Source organism: Pecten maximus, chromosome 6 (genome assembly GCF_902652985.1).
Source record: "Pecten maximus chromosome 6, xPecMax1.1, whole genome shotgun sequence".
NCBI classification, from domain to species: domain Eukaryota; kingdom Metazoa; phylum Mollusca; class Bivalvia; order Pectinida; family Pectinidae; genus Pecten; species Pecten maximus.
Genome location: NC_047020.1, coordinates 18,385,869 through 18,406,211, shown reverse-complemented (window position 1 = coordinate 18,406,211; position 20,343 = coordinate 18,385,869). Strand labels below are relative to the sequence as shown.

At 34.5% G+C, this 20,343-nt stretch overlaps 1 protein-coding gene across 1 annotated transcript; it reads left to right on the top strand.

The window, feature by feature from the left end:
• Positions 1-5,532: 5,532 nt before the first annotated feature.
• On the top strand, positions 5,533-12,855 carry LOC117329134 (cytochrome P450 2C37-like). Its single transcript, XM_033886880.1, has 6 exons — positions 5,533-5,701; positions 7,346-7,701; positions 8,968-9,298; positions 11,137-11,318; positions 11,564-12,007; positions 12,344-12,855. Exons 2-6 carry the CDS (start codon positions 7,356-7,358, stop codon positions 12,523-12,525), a joined length of 1,485 nt encoding a protein of 494 aa, XP_033742771.1. The 5' UTR covers positions 5,533-5,701; positions 7,346-7,355; the 3' UTR covers positions 12,526-12,855.
• Positions 12,856-20,343: the final 7,488 nt, after the last annotated feature.

Sequence of the window (20,343 nt, the reverse complement as noted above, 5' to 3'; positions counted from 1 at the left end):
ATGTATCCTAGGTCTTCATTATCCCTCATCTATCCAAACATTTGTATTGCTATCCTTAACAGATCTGATTACTGTTGTAACATTGACAGTCTTATCTCACTGTTCATGTCTTCCGAAATTGTGCCGATACCTCAAAGAAAAAAAAAAAAAAAAAAATGAAAAAAAAAAAAAAAATGCAATAGGTTAAAATAAAAAGTTGGCAAAAGAAACTGCCAGGACGATGAGAAGTTAAATAAGTAAAACAAAATGATGGCAATATATTATGTTTGTCTGCAAAGCGCTTTATCATTTAATTTTAACAAGGAAGCTCAACACACATATTTACATTCCCTACAATACATATATTTACGTTCTCCACAATACATATACATGCATTTACGTTCTCTTCAAAACATATTTACATTCCCTACAATACACATTTATTTACATTCCCTACAATACGCATACATTTAATTATCAACAATACATATATTTATGTTCTCCACAATACATATACATGCATTTACATTTTCTACAAAACATAAATTTGCATTCCCTACAATACACATAAATTTACATTCCCTACAATACCCATATTTTCTTCCCCAAATGCATATATCTTCATTTCCTAATGAACTTATATGGAACATTAATACTGTAAAAGACTGGGCGTATAGCAACTGGAGCTGGCGTATAACGGCCGTGATAGAAAAAAAATATTCGCGTTACAAAAGCTGGCAGAAAAATACTAATGGTGAATAATGGCCGTGACAGAAATACATCTATATATGTGTGACGGGGAAGATATAGGCGTTATAACGATGAGAGACAAAAAACAAAATTGGCGTATTTCTAATCTTCTTTAGGTTGGAAAGTACTGTTAAACAACATACGTGACATTTCGATGACTAGTACGGTAAATCTGAGGTGACGATTGTGTGATAGCCACAGAGCATTCATATTAAATAATTAGTTATACAGAGGCTGATCAACTGAGATCCTAGGTAGGGTTTTGAAATCAACAAAATTATCATCGAGCAATATAACAAAAGAAAAACGAGGCAGATACAAATCTAGTATGATTCTACCAGCTGACAAGGGTAAGACCATAGTCGTCATGAACACCAATGATAATGAGGCCAAATGTCATGATAATGTTAAAGGACATTTGAAAATCTGCATACCAACGAAACACAAAAGTTTTAAAGGCGTCTAGTAGCTATCCTGACAAAATTGAAGCAAGACAGCAAGCAGCTTAATGAAGGCCAATACAGATTTGCCAGAAACGCTTCGGCACTGATATGGGGAGTCCAGTGTCACATATTATGGCAAATACATTCATGGAGCATCTGGACCAAGAGGCGATATCCACATCACCCCGAGAATAAAAGCCATGTTTATGGAAATTGTAGGTTGATGACAAACTTGAGGTAATCAAGAAGGACCATGGAAGGATCGCCCATATCAACACCATACTTGTGAAGAAGAAACCAACAGCACTATGCATTTCAATGACACTCTAATAGTAAAAAAAGAAGACGATACCGTAAAAGTATTGGTACATATGATTAAATGGCTAACGCAGCAATTACTAGATAGAATATCATATCATATGACACTGTGCTTTACCTTCTTTTCCTTCTAATGTCTATACCCATGGGGTTCATGGTGGTTCATCGGTCCAAGCTTAGCAATCCCAACATGACCACGTCTAATGATGCGAAACAAGAGATTCCTCCTATCGTAAAGAACTTGATAAACCTACTTGAAATATTTAAATATTTTAAATAAACGTCTACTTTCCGAATTTGAAAAAATCATTAATATATTTTAATTTGATTATTTTTGTTGAAAGGAAAACCAATAAATTTGATGTTCTTGAAATACCTGAAAGATATTCTTATTTCGCAAAACATGCGATTAAATTTAAAAGATAAAAGGAGGTATTGTCATAGTTTTCAAAAATAGTATTGAACATTAATTGCAGCCTAAAAACAGTAGTTCTGAATATGATCGGTAATGTGCATATTCCCTCCGAAACTTCTTTGTGTTAAATGCTGATGCCTTTTCTGAGCTAGAACGAGAAATTATTTCTCAAACGACAATACACAAGTTGTGTTAATAGGAGATTTCAATTCCAAGACGCAGTTGAAACCAGATTATATAGATCTTGACAACAGTCTTGTTATTGTTTTAAATATTGATCACAATGATTATTTATTTGATGTAATGCATGACGCTGAGAAATTACAAGATTTACATATACTTTCAGCAAGATGTACGCAACGGAACCCGAAAATGACTAATTTTGGAAATACGTTTATTGAGTTTTGTCAGCAAAGTAATATGTATATTGCCAATGGTATAATTGAAAAGACTAGTACATTGGCAAACCTACATGTAATAACTAGACAGTTATACTTAGTATATTATCTTTTGGTCTCCTCGGAGTTATTCGTTGTATAAATGAATTTGAACCTTCAGTCTTTGAACCCTTGTTTTCAGATGAACATTGTAGGATTAAATACATTATCTGTGAGTCAGCAATAAACTCTAACAGTGCCCATAACTCTCATAATACAGAAACAATAAGGTTGATTATGTAAAATGGAGAAAAAAATCATAGATTAACCAAACAGACAATATTGATCTGTTAAATCATGTACGTGATCGATTAGCTAATACACAAACTGTTTCTCGAACTGAAAAAGATAATGTTATATAAAATATGTGCAATATTTTTGCAACGGATGCCTCTAATGTTTTTGGTAAGAAATAAATAAATATAAACCTACGAATAGCAATAATAACACCCCCCCCCCCCCCAAAAAAAAAACAAAAACAAAAAAACAAACAAACAAAACAAAACAACAACAAAAACAACAACAAAAAACCATGGCACGCTTATAAATGTTTTAGTGGTACGGCTCTCTGAATCCCATAAGACAATGAACAAGTAGATGGCGTTTAAGACAGTATGCCGAATAGCCATGTCTACGTAGCAAATATAAGATGCTTCCACATTGCGGAAATGGGATTTGATTTTGTTTATATATATAAATTCTATGGACACAACAAAGCCAAAAGAGGCAATTTGAAGTGAGAAATAAGCAAGGAAAGTTTTGAAGAGAAAACGAAAGATCGAAAATGAAATTGCCTTAATTAACAGAATTAAATTTGATTAAATTGAAACAGAAAAGAGACCGCAGGTAAAACCCTTACTACTTTATCACAAGACGGAAAGGGAGGCAACTGGGCATCACAAACAAACCACAGTTGTGTTGTAACCTTGATGGTGAAATATTGTCAAGGCAGGTAACAAAGCGTTTATACTAAACAAGCTGTCGCAACTGGCTACCAACGGCAGAGATAACAGAAAATTCTCAAAAGTTCCTGACCATTTCGTGATATGACAACTCAATGAATACAGTTTTGTTTTAAGGGTCATCTATATATAAACAATGACGATTAAAAAGGATAGATATCCACAAATGTGCATCAACTTAGTCATGTTATATGCTACAGTGTTTGTCCGAGCTGTAGAAAGCCGACAGTTTCTTCTGTAAAGTTTCTTTGTTGTAAGACGCAGCAGTTTTCAGAAACCTTTTTAGGAAATATTGTTCAAATGCTGAATTTGAGTTTAAAGATGTAGATTTCTTTAAAAAAAAAGCCCCGAACTCCAGAGTTACCATGATCAGATGACGTAATACCATATAATACGACAATCTTTATTGATTGGAATAGCTCTATATGCTATATTTGTGTATTATTCACAACCACTATTGCATTTCAAGGTAAAATTAAAATAAGCGATTATATACTCAATAGCCTAATCATGTCAAGCGAATGTCCCTACTGCATGCTATATGTACATGTAAGCATAACGACATGAGCTAATCTTGTTCCCCTAAAACATCCATTTTTTGCTTTACAACAGCCTAACAATTCACATTTCAACAGCACATTGTTAGCCATGATAAATCCTAATAATTGCCTAAATTACCTCTGTTAAGTCTATCATACTAGTGATGTATAGGCTAGCGAAATATTACTGAATTTTATCATTTAGATCACCCTGAGCCAGTCGTAATATATGGCTTATATTATGCATCACAGTAACTCATTAATGCACACATGCCATGATCAGGCATACTTTGTCAAAACAAATAAAGGTAATACGCACATTTCGGGTTAAAAGATAGAACAGATATTGTTATGATGGGAGTACCAGACTAAATTTTATTTTTGTGTCTTCTTATCACCACATAATCATGTCCATGTATATACCGAAGATGCAGTAGTGAGAGTGATTGAATTTCTTGCGACATGTTTTTAGGAGACCTAATCTCTCAACAAACTATTAGCAATACCCATGCGAACAATCTGTGACCCTGGCTTTGCCGCTTGTTTCATTGGAATACCCTTTGGAACAAAGTGTGACCCTCACTTCGATGCATTGTTTTTGCTTTCATACGAGATTTATTCTAGAATTAAACGTATTGCTATAAGGATATATCTTTCACTACTCTTTCACATCGGCCGCTTGCCTCGATCTTTACTAACAATGTAATAAACAGGAAATAGGAGCATGTTTTGAGAGGATTTGACTTTATGCACGTATGAACACTTATTTTATTATGATTATTAAATGCGAATGATAGCTGTGAATAATATTTCAAAAATATAGCCTAAAAAGAGGCATTTCGAAAACGCTTTTTTTTGTAATATTAAGACATCAGATCATAGTAAAAAGGTCGTTTTCAAGACAAATACTCTTATTGTGGAGTTAAGGACCATTTTCAGAAATATGAATACTTCACTTCAACTCAGCGGTTGAACAATTTTCCTTAAAATAGACATGTTCAGAGTGGATGTATATGTATAAATGAAATATTTGATTGATATTATACGACCGTCATTTGCATTTCAATTCAGGTCAAAATAGAATCAGTTTTATATAAAGACCACTTCGTTGAAAATAATGCCCCTTTTGTGTGCTTATCAGCAAAATGACATGGTTATTTTCTGGAATATATGCGATAATTTTACTTTTTCCGCATGATTTGTTGGTTCACAAACAGCTTAACAAATTACATTTCAAGAGCAAGGCCCATGGTAATACATAATTCATACTAAGAATTGTTGAAGCTAACTTACGTTTATCAAATTGTACCATAGGAGTGATGTATAGGCTTGTAAAATATTACTGATATCACTGGGTTTGCTATTTAGATAACCCTCACTACACAGTTATCGTCACCATGTGTACATATATTTTGCCACACACAACCACGTTGGAGTATTTTCGTAGCTGAAATTGTTTATGAGTACAACGTTCACAAAAAACTGCAAATCGAATATCTTGCATGAACGACGGAAGAAGTTGCAAAACACTATGGTCACATAACTCTTAATTGATGCGTTGTTCTAATGACTATTTTAATGATATCAAAGCCAAGGATGGATGCTCTGTTAAAATATTTGGCTGAGTGCCAATTTACGGTTGTGATTTCAGCTGGCGTCACCTTTTCAAACTGAGTTTCCGTTTGGTAGGTTCGTTAGGGTTGATCAACATTTTTGAAGCACGATTCTTATATAAGTATATTATAGTGATAAAGGCTAGAGACACGGTAAAGTGTGCGATTCACCGTCAACAACACCCACCCAAGGGCTGCTAAAATGTAAACACCGTGCAAGTTGAAGTGCCTGAAATCGAGGTCAGGTAAGAAATAAACGTTTGCGTATCGTTTTTGACTGTGATTCCACTTATTATATAGCACACTGACCTCACTAGCGTTTTGATACATTTCATGCCCGTGACTATGGCTGAATACTGTGTAGTTATTTCAAACAAAGTGATGCCATTATGGCAGCTATCATGGATTGGGGCATCATGGGATAGGCTGATGGGGATGATTATTGGAAGCAGATAAAATAGCGCTTTGATTGAAATATCACAAACCAACATCGGAATCGAGTTGCGACAGGCCTTGATGAATTTTTTGTTAAAAGTAAACCATAAGTGAAACAAATTGATTAAAAAAATGTTAGAAGATTGTAAGACAGTGATAGTAACTGTTTGTGTATTAACAGCATTATTCAAGCAATCTAATTAAAATCTAGATGGTTATTCTCACTACGTTACATGAACATCTAACAACATCCCATAAGGGGTCACGTCGGGATGACCTTTTGGATAAGCGAATCAAATGACTTTGCTTCGATGACATCGACAAATTGAAAATTCGCCCTGAAAGTGAAATACACATATCTCAGAGATGTTGTTAGATGTTCATGTAACGTAGTGAGAATGATCATCTAGATTTTAACGGATTGTTATTCAAGATACTTAGAGCATATTTTAAAAAAAGTGGATGAGTGATATCGGAGGTGGTTTATCGAGAAAAAAAAAAAAAAAAAAAATAGAAAGAATATTTGAATTTCGTAGGTAACCGGGTGTATTCAGCTACGACTTTCGGTGGAGTCAGTACGCTATATGAAAAGTGGTAAGATAATCGTAAAGAAACGACACGGAAAAGTTTTTTTTTATTTTACTGAACTCGTTCTCAAGCCCTTATCCTTGCAGTTCCCGACCATTGCACTTAGCATCCATGTGATTGGGTTACCTCTATTTACAGGAATTGGCCAAAAGGTCCCCATAATAGAAAATTGTAACTTTTCGTTTTGAATGAAAATTATTTATTTCAGATTTCGGGATAAGTGGTAGGTTTAAGGTTTTTTAACTGTCAGGATCAGCGTTTTACTTCGGGATATCCGTGTTTTCGAGTTATCAGAGTTCGAATTATCCGCGATTGCATTACAAAGATAAAAAGGACTTGGGCAATGAACAAAAAAATATTCGATTGAAAGGAAGTCTTCGAGATATCCGAGTTATCGAAGTTTTACTTTATTCATGAACAGTTCAAACAAGGTTGATCACTCAACACAATACATTCATAGGAAATAGTAATGAAAATCTATTGCAAGCGCCTTTCGAGCTCACCTAGTGTACATCTTCTTACATGGGAATTCACCGCTAGCTAGCAGGGAATTCTTTCATTGAATATGATAATTACGGATTTGAATTCCCCTCCCAAAACAGTTATCCACCACTTCGCAGTAAGTGTGAAACGGTTTTACATAATCTAAACTGTCTGCCTGGATTATCTGATGGGAAATGCCAATTGCATTATGAAAGAATTCTAGTTTCATACACTAAGTTACAGTTGCTACGGTTTGTGTAGATGTCGGTCGGGGGATCCCTCCAACTTTGTGATCGAAGTCACTTCCTCTAATGTCGATGGGCCTGATTATTATTATTTGCTTTACTAGAGGTTGTGATAACATGCTACTTTCTGATCTTCAGATACCCGAATATGTTGGATGCACTATTCAGCATGGATCCTTTGACTGTCGTTCTGGGTATATTATCTGTCTTGTTTCTCTTAAAACTGATGCATGTTTCTGACAATGGTCCACCAGGACCTACTGGATACCCACTTGTTGGAAACTTCCCACTGTTAATGTCTGGAAACAGACCGAAATTATTCGATCAACTACGACGGAAATATGGTGACGTGTTCAGCTTACAGTTAGGCAGTCGACGCATGGTGGTTATCAATGGCTACGAGGCTCTGAAGGAAGCATTTGTAAAGCAAGCTGATGTCTTCTCAGAAAGGCCACAAGCCGACTACGCCTCAATACGGACTAGTAATTGCAAAGGTAAATGAAATGTTCAGTCTGTAACAAATGGCGCAGACTAATGGTTAAAATAGTCTGTAACATATGGCGTAGACCAATGGTTAAAAACCTTGAAAGAAAGGAACAACTTTGAAAAGTAGGTTTTGTTCTCGGATAAGTCGTCTAAGAATTACACTTACAACTCGTCAAAAAGTCTGTAACCAGACACTGTTAGGGTCAATGATATTGCTAAATATGAAGTATGTTCTATGTTTGCCATTTTAAAATTAAAGTAGCACGAGAAAATTAATAAAGAAATGTCTTCTATGTTAAACAATATCTACGAAAATCATACCCTCAATCGTAGAAAAAACCCGTTGAAATAGTCATGACAAAATCAAATTACATGTACAAAGCTTCTCAGAGAGGATAAGATATATTCACATAATAATATGGTTATTGTTTAACCTTCTTGCCACAAGCAGCGTAGCATAAGGATTGGAGGCCATGTATTAGCATGTAAAGACATCTCTCAGCTCTGTGTGTATTTGCTGTATGCCAAAACCTAAACTAGGTATGAATACATATTCAACCATTGTACAAACCAACGAAGAATATGTTAGTAAGTTGTCTTATGACCCTATACGCGCATTCCAATTGCTGATTAACTCAAAAGATTTCAAAGGACATAATCGATAGAGTGTATCCTAGAAATAGTCTTATCCCATAGGATATAATAAAAGGAGTTTATCCTAGAAATAGTCTTATCCCACAGGACATAATAAAAAGTGTATCCTAGAAATAGTCGTATCCCATAGGATATAATCAGTATAATTTATCTTAGAAATATTCTCATCCCACACTTCTAACGTCATTTTGTTAAGTTCTTTCAAACAGTAACATCTACGTTTAGCGAGATAGGTGACCTCACACTGGTGGAACCGTTACCTAACTTTTATAAGACACCATGCGGAGCAATTAGATATTGTATGATTAGCCTAAGTAACCTACCTCACCTGTCATATAAGTATGGACGCTTCATTATCAAGCAAGCTAGTTACTTCAAAACACAGTCTACACAAAAAAAATCATTATGCATGTAGCATCATGCGCTACCAACCCATCATTGTCATTTTGAAAGATATCCATGTGAAGACTGTGGGTAGCCAACATTTAAAGGGACAGTTTCAAACATGATTATTTATCCTTTGCTCTTTTGAATCCAGATGTCTTTCATATTACCATTATCATTATTAGGGCTTTCCATTACAAGCAGATTTTTATGCGCACTAACTTCAAACTTGACAGGTATTGTCCGTAGTTCAGGGGAGTTTTGGAAGAACACAAGGACATTTAGCATGCGAGCGCTGAGAGAGTTTGGATTTGGAAAAAGGTCTCTGGAGACAAACATTCTCGAAGAGGTATCAGTCTTTCTTGAAGTCATCGGGAAAAGCTATGGAAACGCATTTTCCTTAGGAACAATCGCACAGATCAGTGTTTCCAACATCATTTGCAGCATTTCATTTGGTGAGAGGTACACACACGATGACCAGAATTTCAAGAAGCTTATGATGATGATAGACAACCATGTAAAACTACTTTCCAAAGCGGCCATTTCAACGTTCTTCCCAGTGGTCAGGTAACTACGCTTTAAAATCATCATGGTATGTTGCTGGTTTGTCATGTAACTTCACTGTAATATCATCATGGTATGTAGCTGGTTTGTCAGGTAACTACCTGTAAGATCATCATGGTATGTAGCTGGTTTGTCAGGTAACAACCTGTAAGATCATCATGGTATGTAGCTGGTTTGTCATGTAACTACACTGTAAGATCATCATGGTATGTTGCTGGTTTGTCAGGTAACTACCTGTAAGATCATCATGGTATGTAGCTGGTTTGGCAGGTAAATACACTGTAAGATCATCATGGTATGTAGCTGGTTTGTCAGGTAACTACTTGTAAGATCATCATGGTATGTTGGTGGTTTGTGTTTTTATATCTCTGGTATACTTACATTACACAGAGGTTAACATAGTCATATTTCGATTCCTAAACAAAGTTTGACTCCATATACATGTAGGCTACTGTTTCGTTTTCTCATGGATATGGCAAGATTTACATTGCCTGTGAATATGATTTTTTGTCCAATTTAAAATGAGGGCTATAGACAAACATAAGATAGAATCCAGATTAAAACAAACGTGAAAAAAATAAGGATTTAATCTTACGTTTGTCAATTTCCAATTCATTTAATTTGGCCAACTTAATTCCTAACTTAATAAAATCGCAAAAATATAGGAATATATTGATATTGAATCAAAGATTCCTTCGGAGAAAGATACACCTAAATCTGGCCATAGTTCACTTCTGTGCGGTCATGCTTTTGTCCATGATTTTAAGAGTATTGGATTGTTCATTGAGTTGCTTCATCCCAAACAAAAAGAATGACGTAAGCAATATGCATCATCATGTGACCTTCGTAAACATTAGGTGAATATACCACTCTGCTAGAGAGATCTTCTCTTTAACACTCGTGTGATAAGACTAGTAATGTAGAGGTCCTTCTTTCGATCACCAATACAAATAATATATCATGACCGCTGTTACAGTTATAGCTGTCAACTTATTTCATCTTATGCTGTGACCTTGAAAACTCCTTTTATCTATTTTATTTAGTCAGATTGATGTAAACAGATCCCGTTATCTTGTGCTTCATGAGTTTAGATGTTCAAATTGGTTGACATTTCTACCGATAATCCTGATAAACTTTTAAGCAAAGATATAAAAAATGTATCGGTGGAGTACATATAGGCGTGTTTCTGTGTCATTGACACCTGAGGTCGATATCATAACGCATAAAGTTATCGAGAGAACATTGCATGTGTTCAAGGTCCCATATACAAAAAACATGGAGAGAGGACAGTGATGTCATAACGAGATCAATAAATTCTATATGACATGGTCACGAGTGTTCAGTTCATCACATAACTCATATCAATGAGAAAGCGAGTGAAAGCAAACTCAAAATAATTTCCAGATGGACGGCATGTGTTTCACTACGGAAACAAACGATACAATGTATAACATCCATCCTGCTTAACAGCGGTTGGATGAAAAATGTTATACTGGATGATATCCAGGCAGATGTTGAAGTCACATTGAGAAATGAAAACACGCGTGTAATGTAGCGTGACATCACTGTTGCCATAGTAAAACAAAGGGACGATGCAATATTCGAAACAGGAATCTCTAATCTCATAATGTAGATATATCAACCCTTCCCAGTTGAGTTTTACATAATCTAGGCAAACAATTTCGAGTCTTGGAACAAATAGTATGTAAATAGGAAAATCTGATAATATATTACATCGTAAGTTATTTTTACACCTTAATGGAAATATTAATTTTATCTTAGAGAAAACCAAAATTTTCAATTGTAAGTTGAAATCTTTCAATGTTCTATATTCCATACAGATATATTCCTGGTGATGTAACTGGAGTGGAGGCGATGGGTACGACTTATGACAATATAAAGCGATTTCTGCAAGAACAAATAGACAAACACCGGGCTACGTTTCAAATAGAAAACGTCAGAGACCTTATCGACGCCTTCATATTGGAGGAAATGACTCGTGGGAAGACCGATTACTTGGAGGGTACGTGTTTCTCGTAGGCAACAACCGGAAATGCATTTTTCTTATTATTTATTTATTGATCTATTCATTGATGCGTTATTTACTTATTTTCATATTTTGTTTTGTTTTTGTTAAGCACGAACGTTTTTTGGGTTGAACACGTTAGATTGAACTTCTTACTCATAGTTATATTAATTAAAAACAAGTAGTGAAATACCATAAACTTTAACCATTGAATTAAATAAGTTACCAATTGAACTTTTCAGATGAAAATTTGGCAATAGTGTTATACAATTTGTTTGTTGCTGGAACTGAAACAACATCTACAACAATCAAGTGGGCTATTTTGTATCTTATTTCGAACCCACACGTACAGACTAAATTACGTAATGAAATTAACGACGTCATAGGATTGTCAAGGGCGCCATCGATGACGGACAAACCGGAAATGACGTACATGGATGCGTTTATGCATGAAACATTTCGAATGGGTAATTTAGTACCATTCTCTCTACTACATGGGGTAAAAAAGGACGTCACTTTCAAGGGTTACACTATACGTAGGGAGGACCTTGTAGTTCCTAACCTTGATTCTGCCTTATTTGACGAATCCCTGTTTGAAGATCCTCGTACCTTCAACCCAGACAGATTTATCGGCGAAGACGGAAAGCTCAACGGAAAAGAACACACAGTTCTAGCATTTTCTTTAGGTAATTAGTATACATCATTATAGAAATGAAACATTTACATATATCAAACACATATAGGGTCTTTCGAATACTTCATTTCAAAAACATTGTCATAATCGATTTAAATTCAAAATGAATAATGAAAAAATACATATAGCCATTTTTTTACCTTGAATATTACGTGACAATTTCGAGTTTTATAATGTAGAAATTAGTAGAAAAATTATCATCAGTACTATAATAATGAGATGTTGACAATAATCATATCTCCTTAATCACGATTTAGACATGGACAAAAATGACTTTGGTTGGATTGATATTTTTAATTAATTGCCTTTCTTATTTTGATGTATAAAGGAAGAAGAGTATGTTTCGGCGAAAGTCTAGCGAGGATGGAAGTCTTCCTGTTCCTGACGTCGCTGCTGCAAAGATTCAAGCTTCTACCAGAAGATGATGATAGCCTACCATCGCTTGAACCAATAGCCGGAGTAGTTAATCACCCTCAACAATTCAGGTTCAAGGCCATCAAAGCTAACTAACCACTGTAAGATATAGTTGCGGATTTTACTAAAATCATGACATACGTTACACGTGATACATGCATTGTGATCTGTGCGATAATAATGTGGGTGATCAATATTTTCACATGCCGTGATAGATAAGTATTACTAATACCACGTGCATCAGCTTGTTGCGTACATAGCACTGCAATGATGTCAACATGATAAAGCTAGAATATTTTTTCTAAGAGAAGATAAAAAGTTATTGGTGTAAGCATGCCGACATTAATTATTCAGAAACTGAAGCTAAACCTGTTACAATACGTTGTTGTTGTTGGATTTTACAGAAAAAAAAATAAAAAATAAAAATAGCAATGCGATATGTGTTAAAGTGTCGCTTTTTATGATATGTTGTATATTGTGATGCTAAGCTTTCATTATCAATAATGAACAATACATAGAAAAGAATTACCTTGACTTCAGATAATATGTATAATTTAATTACAATGTTTGGCTCAAAGTCATATGTACCGTGATAAGGATACACATAGTAAATACAGAAATTGATCATTTTATTAGTGTATGTTTTGTATTGTTTTATTGACCTCCATGAAACTCTGTTTTTTTCCCAATAATTTAAATAACATCAATTAAAGTAATGTCCGCTTTACATGTATTTATATATAAAACATAGTAACACAAATGACGAAATTCTAGAACCCACTATCTACGGCACCAAATCGCCTAGCCAGGAATACCCGCAGCTTATACGACTGCTTCACATCCACGTTCTTTAAAAGGCCGTCAATCGTAATTAGAAGAAGTTGATCCACACATTATTTGGAGTATTAAGTATTAAGAAAACCTTACGCTAGAATTCAGAATAAAGATTGGTATATGTTACAAAATCACTTCTCTAACTAGAGTTATCCCAATGATTTGCAAAGTTAAAGCTCGGGTCATGCAGTTATTATTGTGGAATGAAAAAGAAAAATAAGACACCATCGCCTGTATTTTTTGAATTCGCTGTGGTTGCATTTGGTTGTATTGCCATCTAGATGACAAGTCGGCCTGCGTTGTACAGATATTCTAGGCTTATAAAAATATATCTTCGGTCTATACCGCTATAATAAAATAGTTTAAGTATTTGGCTGAGAGACAAATAGCAAGTCTCTGTTTTTTCTCGACCATTCGTATTTCCCAACCAGCAACTTGCTATATTCTTCAATCCCACAATTTAATGTATCATGTAGAAATGCTAACTGGAATTAAACCGTCACGAGGTAGCTAACGACATCCGGTTATACGTTCGAGTTAGAACAACTGAACATGGAATACAATAAAATGCACATGCAGTTTGATGAACATTATTCACAAGCGAACAGGAAGATTTTGTTTTGTAATTACAATATGCATCATCTGTAAGTATGGGGTTAATGAGCCCCGCCCCCTTCTGTATTCTGTTTAAAATACAGACTGTTTTGAATTAATCTATTCTTTCTTTTGATTTACTTTCAAGCATATCACTTAGCCTCAACAGCCATATGATTTATTTTAATTGTTCAACACCAGATTATATTTACAGTTCTTGTATATATGTCGTATATATAATCCTTCTCTCATAACCTTATGATAGTTTACACGTGTAGGTGTTTTTTATATGGCAGCCCTAAGTCAACTGCACATATTCCCAACTCATAGGTCTTTATATGGAATGTACATGTATTCGAAATTTTGGTGGACTTCTTACATATCAGGCAGCAGCTGGAATCACTATCTTGTAATACAGTAATTACTTCCCTTCCCTAGCTAGTGGTATATATCTTTATTTCCTCCTCTGATGGAGATAATAACACGTAATGTCACACAAATACATGTACAATGTATGTACAAAAACACACATAATTACAGAGATGTATGTATCTATAACAAACATATCCTGTAAAGGGAAACTAACAATTATAAAAAAAAAAACATCGATAAAACGCAAAGACGAAACCGAAGGCATACCATAGATTAACACAGATACCATATTAAGAAAATCAGACCATGTGTTCCGATAGGGTAAGCGTCTGATAGGCAATGCAACATTCAAGCCAAGGTGATGTAACGTTCTCAAACTTAGAACAAGCGTATTGACGATCGAACTACCAGGAACCTCCACACTGAGATTAGGGATCGAGACTATCACATGTATCCTAGGTCTTCATTATCCTGCATCTATCCAAACATTTGTATTGCTATCCTAAACAGATCTGATTACTGTTGTAACATTGACAGTCTTATCTCACTGTTCATGTCTTCTGAAATTGTGCCGATACCTCAAAGCAAAAAAAAAAAAAAAAAAAAAAATGCAATAGGTTAAAATAAAAAGTTGGCAAAAGAAACTGCCAGGACGATGAGAAGTTAAATAAGTAAAAAAAATAATGATGGCAATATATTATGTTTGTCTGCAAAGCGCTTTATCATTTGATTATAACAAGGAAGCTCAACACACATATTTACATTCCCTACAATACATATATTTACGTTCTCCACAATACATATACATGCATTTACATTCCCTACAATACACATTTATTTACATTCCCTACAATACACATACATTTAATTATCAACAATACATATATTTACGTTCTCCACAATACATATACATCCATTTACATTCTCTACAAAACATAAATTTACACTCCCTACAATACCCATATTTTCTTCCCCTTAATGCATATATCTTCATTTCCTAATGAACTTATATGGAACAGTAATACAGCAAAAGACTTGGCGTATAGCAACTTGAGCAGAAACAAAACTATTGGCGTTACACAATGGTCATGGAAAGAAAACTATTGTCGTATTTCGACAGTGAGAGAAAAAAAGCTGGCGTATAACAACCGTGATAGGAAAAAAATATTCGCGTTACAAAAGCTGGCAGAAAAATACTAATGGTGAATAATGGCCGTGAAAGAAATATAAAAAAAAGAAGACGATACCGTAAAAGTATTGGTACATATGATTAAATGGCTAGCGCAGCAATTGCTAGATAGAATATCATATCATATGACATTGTGCTTTAACTTCTTTTCCTTCTAATGTCCATACCCAGGGGGTTCATGGTGGTTCATCGGTCCAAACTTAGCAATCCCAACATGACCACGTCTAATGATGCGAAACAAGAGATTCCTCCTATCGTAAAGAACTTAATAAACCTACTTGAAACATTACGTTCGAAATGTCTGTGGGCTAAATCAAAACGTCTACTTTCCGAATTTGAAAAAATCATTAATATATTTTAGTTTGATTATTTTTGTTGAAAGGAAAACCAATAAATTTGATGTTCTTGAAATACCTGAAAGATATTCTTATTTCGCAAAACATCCGATTAAATTTAAAAGATAAAAGGAGGTATTGTCATAGTTTTCAAAAATAGTATTGAACATTAATTACAGCCTCAAAACAGTAGTTCTGAATATGATCGGTAATGTGCATATTCCCTCCGAAACTTCTTAGCATTAAATGCTGATGCTTTTTCTGAGCTAGAACGAGAAATTATTTCTCAAACGACAATACACAAGTTGTGTTAATCGGAGATTTCAATTCCAAGACGCAGTTGAAACCAGATTATATAGATATTGACAACAGTCTTGTTATTGTTTTAAATATTGATCACAATGATTATTTAGTTGATGTAATGCATGACGCTGAGAAATTACAAGATTTACATATACTTTCAGCAAGATGTACGCTACGGAACCCGAAAATGACTAATTTTGGAAATACGTTTATTGAGTTTTGTCAGCAAAGTAATATGTATATTGCCAATGGTAGAATTTGAAAAGACTAGTACATTGGCAAACCTACATGTAATAACTAGACAGTTATACTTAGTATATTATCTTTTGGTCTCCTCGGAGTTATTCGTTGTATAAATGAATTTGAACTTTCAGTCTTTGACCCCTTGTTTTCAGATGAACATTGTAGGATTAAATGCATTATCTGTGAGTTAGCAATAAACTCTAACAGTGCCCATAACTCTCATAATACAGAAACAATAAGGTTGATTATGTAAAATGGAAAAAAAATCATAGATTACCAAACAGACAATATTGATCTGTTAAATCATGTACGTGATCGATTAGCTAATACACAAACTGTTTCTGGAGCTGAAACAGATAATGTTATACAAAATATGTGCAATATTTTTGCAACGAATGCCTCTAATGTATTTGGTAAGAAATAAATGAATATAAACGTACGAATAGCAATAATACCCCCCCCCCCCCAAACAAAAAAACAACAAACAAAACAACAACAAAAACAACAACAAAAAACAATGGCACGCTTATAAATGTTTTAGTGGTACGGCTCTCTGAATCCAACAAGACAATGAACAAGTAGATGGCGTTTAAGAAAATCTGGGAGACAGTATGCCGAATAGCCATGTCTACGTAGCAAATATAAGATGCTTCCACATTGCAGAAATGGGATATGATTTTGTTTATATATATAAATTCTATGGACATAACAAAGCCAAAAGAGAGGCAATTTGAAGTGAGAAATAAGCAAGGAAAGTTTTGAAAAGAAAACGAAAGATCGAAAATGTAATTGCCTTAATTAACAAAATTAGATTTAAGTAAATTTAAACAGAAAAGAGAACGCAGGTAAAACCCTTACTACTTTATCACAAGACGGAAAGGGAGGCAACTGGGCATCACTTACAAACAAACCACAGTTGTGTTGTAACCTTGATGGTGAAATATTGTCAAGGCAGGTAACAAAGCGTTTATACTAAACAAGCTGTCGCAACTGCGTACTAACGGCAGAGATAACAGAAAATTCTCAAAAGTTCCTGACCATTTCGTGATATGACAACTCAATGAATACAGTTTTGTTTTAAGGGTCATCTATATATAAACAATGACGATTAAAAAGGATAGATGTCCACAAATGTGCATAAATTTAGTCATGTTATATGCTACAGTGTTTGTCCGAGCTGTAGAAAGCCGACAGTTTCTTCTGTAAAGTTTCTGTTGGAATAGCTCTATATGCTATATTTGTGTATTATTCACAACCACTATTGCATTTCAAGGTAAAATTAAAATAAGCGATTATATACTCAATAGCCTAATCATGTCAACCGAATGTCCCTATTGCATGCTATATGTGCATGTAAGCATAACGACATGAGCTAATCTTGTTCCCCTAAAACATCCATTTTTTGCTTTACAACAGCCTAACAATTCTCATTTCAACAGCACATTGTTAGCCATGATAAATCCTAACAATTGACCAAATTACCTCTGTTAAGTCTATCATACTAGTGATGTATAAGCTAACAAAATATTACTGAATTTTATTATTTAGATCACCCTTAGCCAGTCGTAATATATGGCTTATATTATGCATCACAGTAACTCATTATTGCACACATGCCATGATCATACGAAAGCCGGTTGGGACTTACGCGTTGTATCGCGAAACTTTCGCGTAATAACGCGAAACTATCGCGTTATTACGCGAAACTTACGCGTTACTACGCGAAACTAACGCGTTATATCGCGAAACTTTCGCGTTATTACGCGAAACTAACGCGTTATATCGCGAAACTTTCGAGTAATTACGCGAAACTTACGCGTTATTACGCGAAACTAACGCGTATTAGGCTATGATATGACTGTGATAGTCCCCTTTCCTGATTGGCCAATTCTAAACATTCTCACATTGCTCCACTTTGGACAAAAGCCCCGTTTATATAAATTTAGTTGGTGAACTTTATATACTATTAGTAAATCTGTATTTTTTAATAGTAAATAGTTATGTTATAATACAAGTAGTATTTCATCAATAATCGTCGATTACATGGTGCCATCAGGTTCCTATAACATCTCCTTTTTCAGTATCTGTGTCTCAAGTTATAATATAATGACTGCCTTACCAAACATGTTGCTCTGTGTTGTAATCATTTTAATTTTAGAAATGATTAAAATCAAAGAAATGATATAAAAACAAATTTATACCTGTGCAAATAAAGACATTTCACTGTTGATACACATGAAGACATTAATGATATATTTCTTTTCAGGAGAATACAACATCAATGAAAATGTAACAGTTCAAGTAGTTGTTGTTTGAACCGGTTGTTTATATTGCAAAAGCCACTGGTGACTGAAGTCACTTATACATATATGGATATGTAGAACTTCATTTAACTTAATATAACTATTGCTAAAAACATATATTGCAACTTTTGTCAACTGTCCCGGGGGGGGGGGGGGGGGGGGGGGGGGGGGGGGGGGAGGGGGGGGGGGGGGGGGGGGGGGAGGGGACTATCCATGTCGTCAAAAATGTATGCTTACATGTACATGTAGGTATGTGCTCCCGGGCAGAGTTTAATAGACTGAATTCTTAGATGTTTTAGCTTTTACATTTTGTTGAATTTAAGCAATAATAAATAATATAGTTAAAATTCATTGTTGACTTTGACTTATTAATTATCATTTTGAACTTTTCTTCGGTCGATCACTATTATTTTTTCAATCCTATGACAGGTAATGATAATCATTCTGAAATATGAAAATGTATCAGTTTTGTCATATAATAAAGCAGTTATCGACCTGTTTTAAGGTGAACACGATGACCGTCGGCCTCGGGAAATATCATTTTCTCGGGTTTATAAATCATAACATTCACCTAAAAACAGGTCGATAATTGTATAATATCACGAAACGTTTGCTTTATTATGTGCATCAGGTTATATAAGACAATGAAATGGTTTCAGAGTATCAGATACTGACTCTAAAGATAGAGGGCGAGAACGAAGTTATTTTTCTGTGAATGAATAATGCAACATCGGATATATCCGAGAACTAATTTCCTTATTGTTAAACACTATCGTTTCAAATATCGTTTAAGTGTTGGATTGCTGAAAACAACACTATCCACTATTGTTTAAAAACTCAAAATTTCAGCTTGAGATAGGCCAAGCTCAAAATAAAATCTCACTAAACTGTCATGCCTCATGTCAATACTCTTCAAAAGTAGCCGATACTTCTTATAGCTATCTATATATATATTCGTGATATAACACTTCAGTTTCGCGTAATAACGCGAATTTTTTTTAATTTTCTTCTTCGAAAATGGTCCCAACCGGCTTTCGTATGATCAGGCATACTTTGTCAAAACAAATAAAGGTAATACGCACATTTCGGGTTAAAAGATAGAACAGATATTTTTATGATTGGAGTACCAGACTAAAGTTTGTTTTGTGTGTTCTTATCGCCACCTAATCATGTCCATGTACACGTATTAGACATTTTTTAAGGAGACCTAATCTCTCAACAAACTATTAGCAATACCCATGGGAACAATCTGGGACCCTCGCTTTGCCGTTTGTTTTATTGGAATACCCTTTGGAACAAAGTGTGACCCTCACTTCGATGCATTGTTTTTGCTTTCATACGAGATTTTTTCTAGAATTATTATTATTGATATAAGGATATGTCATTCATTACTCTTTCACATCGGCCGCATGCCTCGATATTTACTAACAATGTAATCAACAGGAAATAGGAGCATGTTTTTGAGGGGATTTGACTTTATGCACGTATTAACACGGATTTTATTATGATCATTAAATGCGAATGACAGCTGTGAATAAATAAAAATATAGCCTAAAACGAGGCATTTCGAAAACGTTTTCGACATCAGATCATAGTAAGAAGGTCGTTTTCAAGACAAATAATTTAATTGAGGAGTTAAGGATCTTTTTCAGACATAAGAATACATGTACTTCACTTCAACTCAGCGGTTGATCAATTTTCCTTAAAATAGACATGTTCAGAGTGGATGTATATGTATAAA

Excerpts from the sequence above, each read along its gene's own strand:
- LOC117329134 (XM_033886880.1), top strand. The coding sequence starts at position 7,356 with ATGTTGGATGCACTATTCAGCATGGATCCTTTGACTGTCGTTCTGGGT. Across the intron at positions 7,702-8,967 it reads ACGGACTAGTAATTGCAAAG|GTATTGTCCGTAGTTCAGGG; the intron begins GTAAATGAAATG and ends CAAACTTGACAG. Across the intron at positions 12,008-12,343 it reads AGTTCTAGCATTTTCTTTAG|GAAGAAGAGTATGTTTCGGC; the intron begins GTAATTAGTATA and ends TGATGTATAAAG.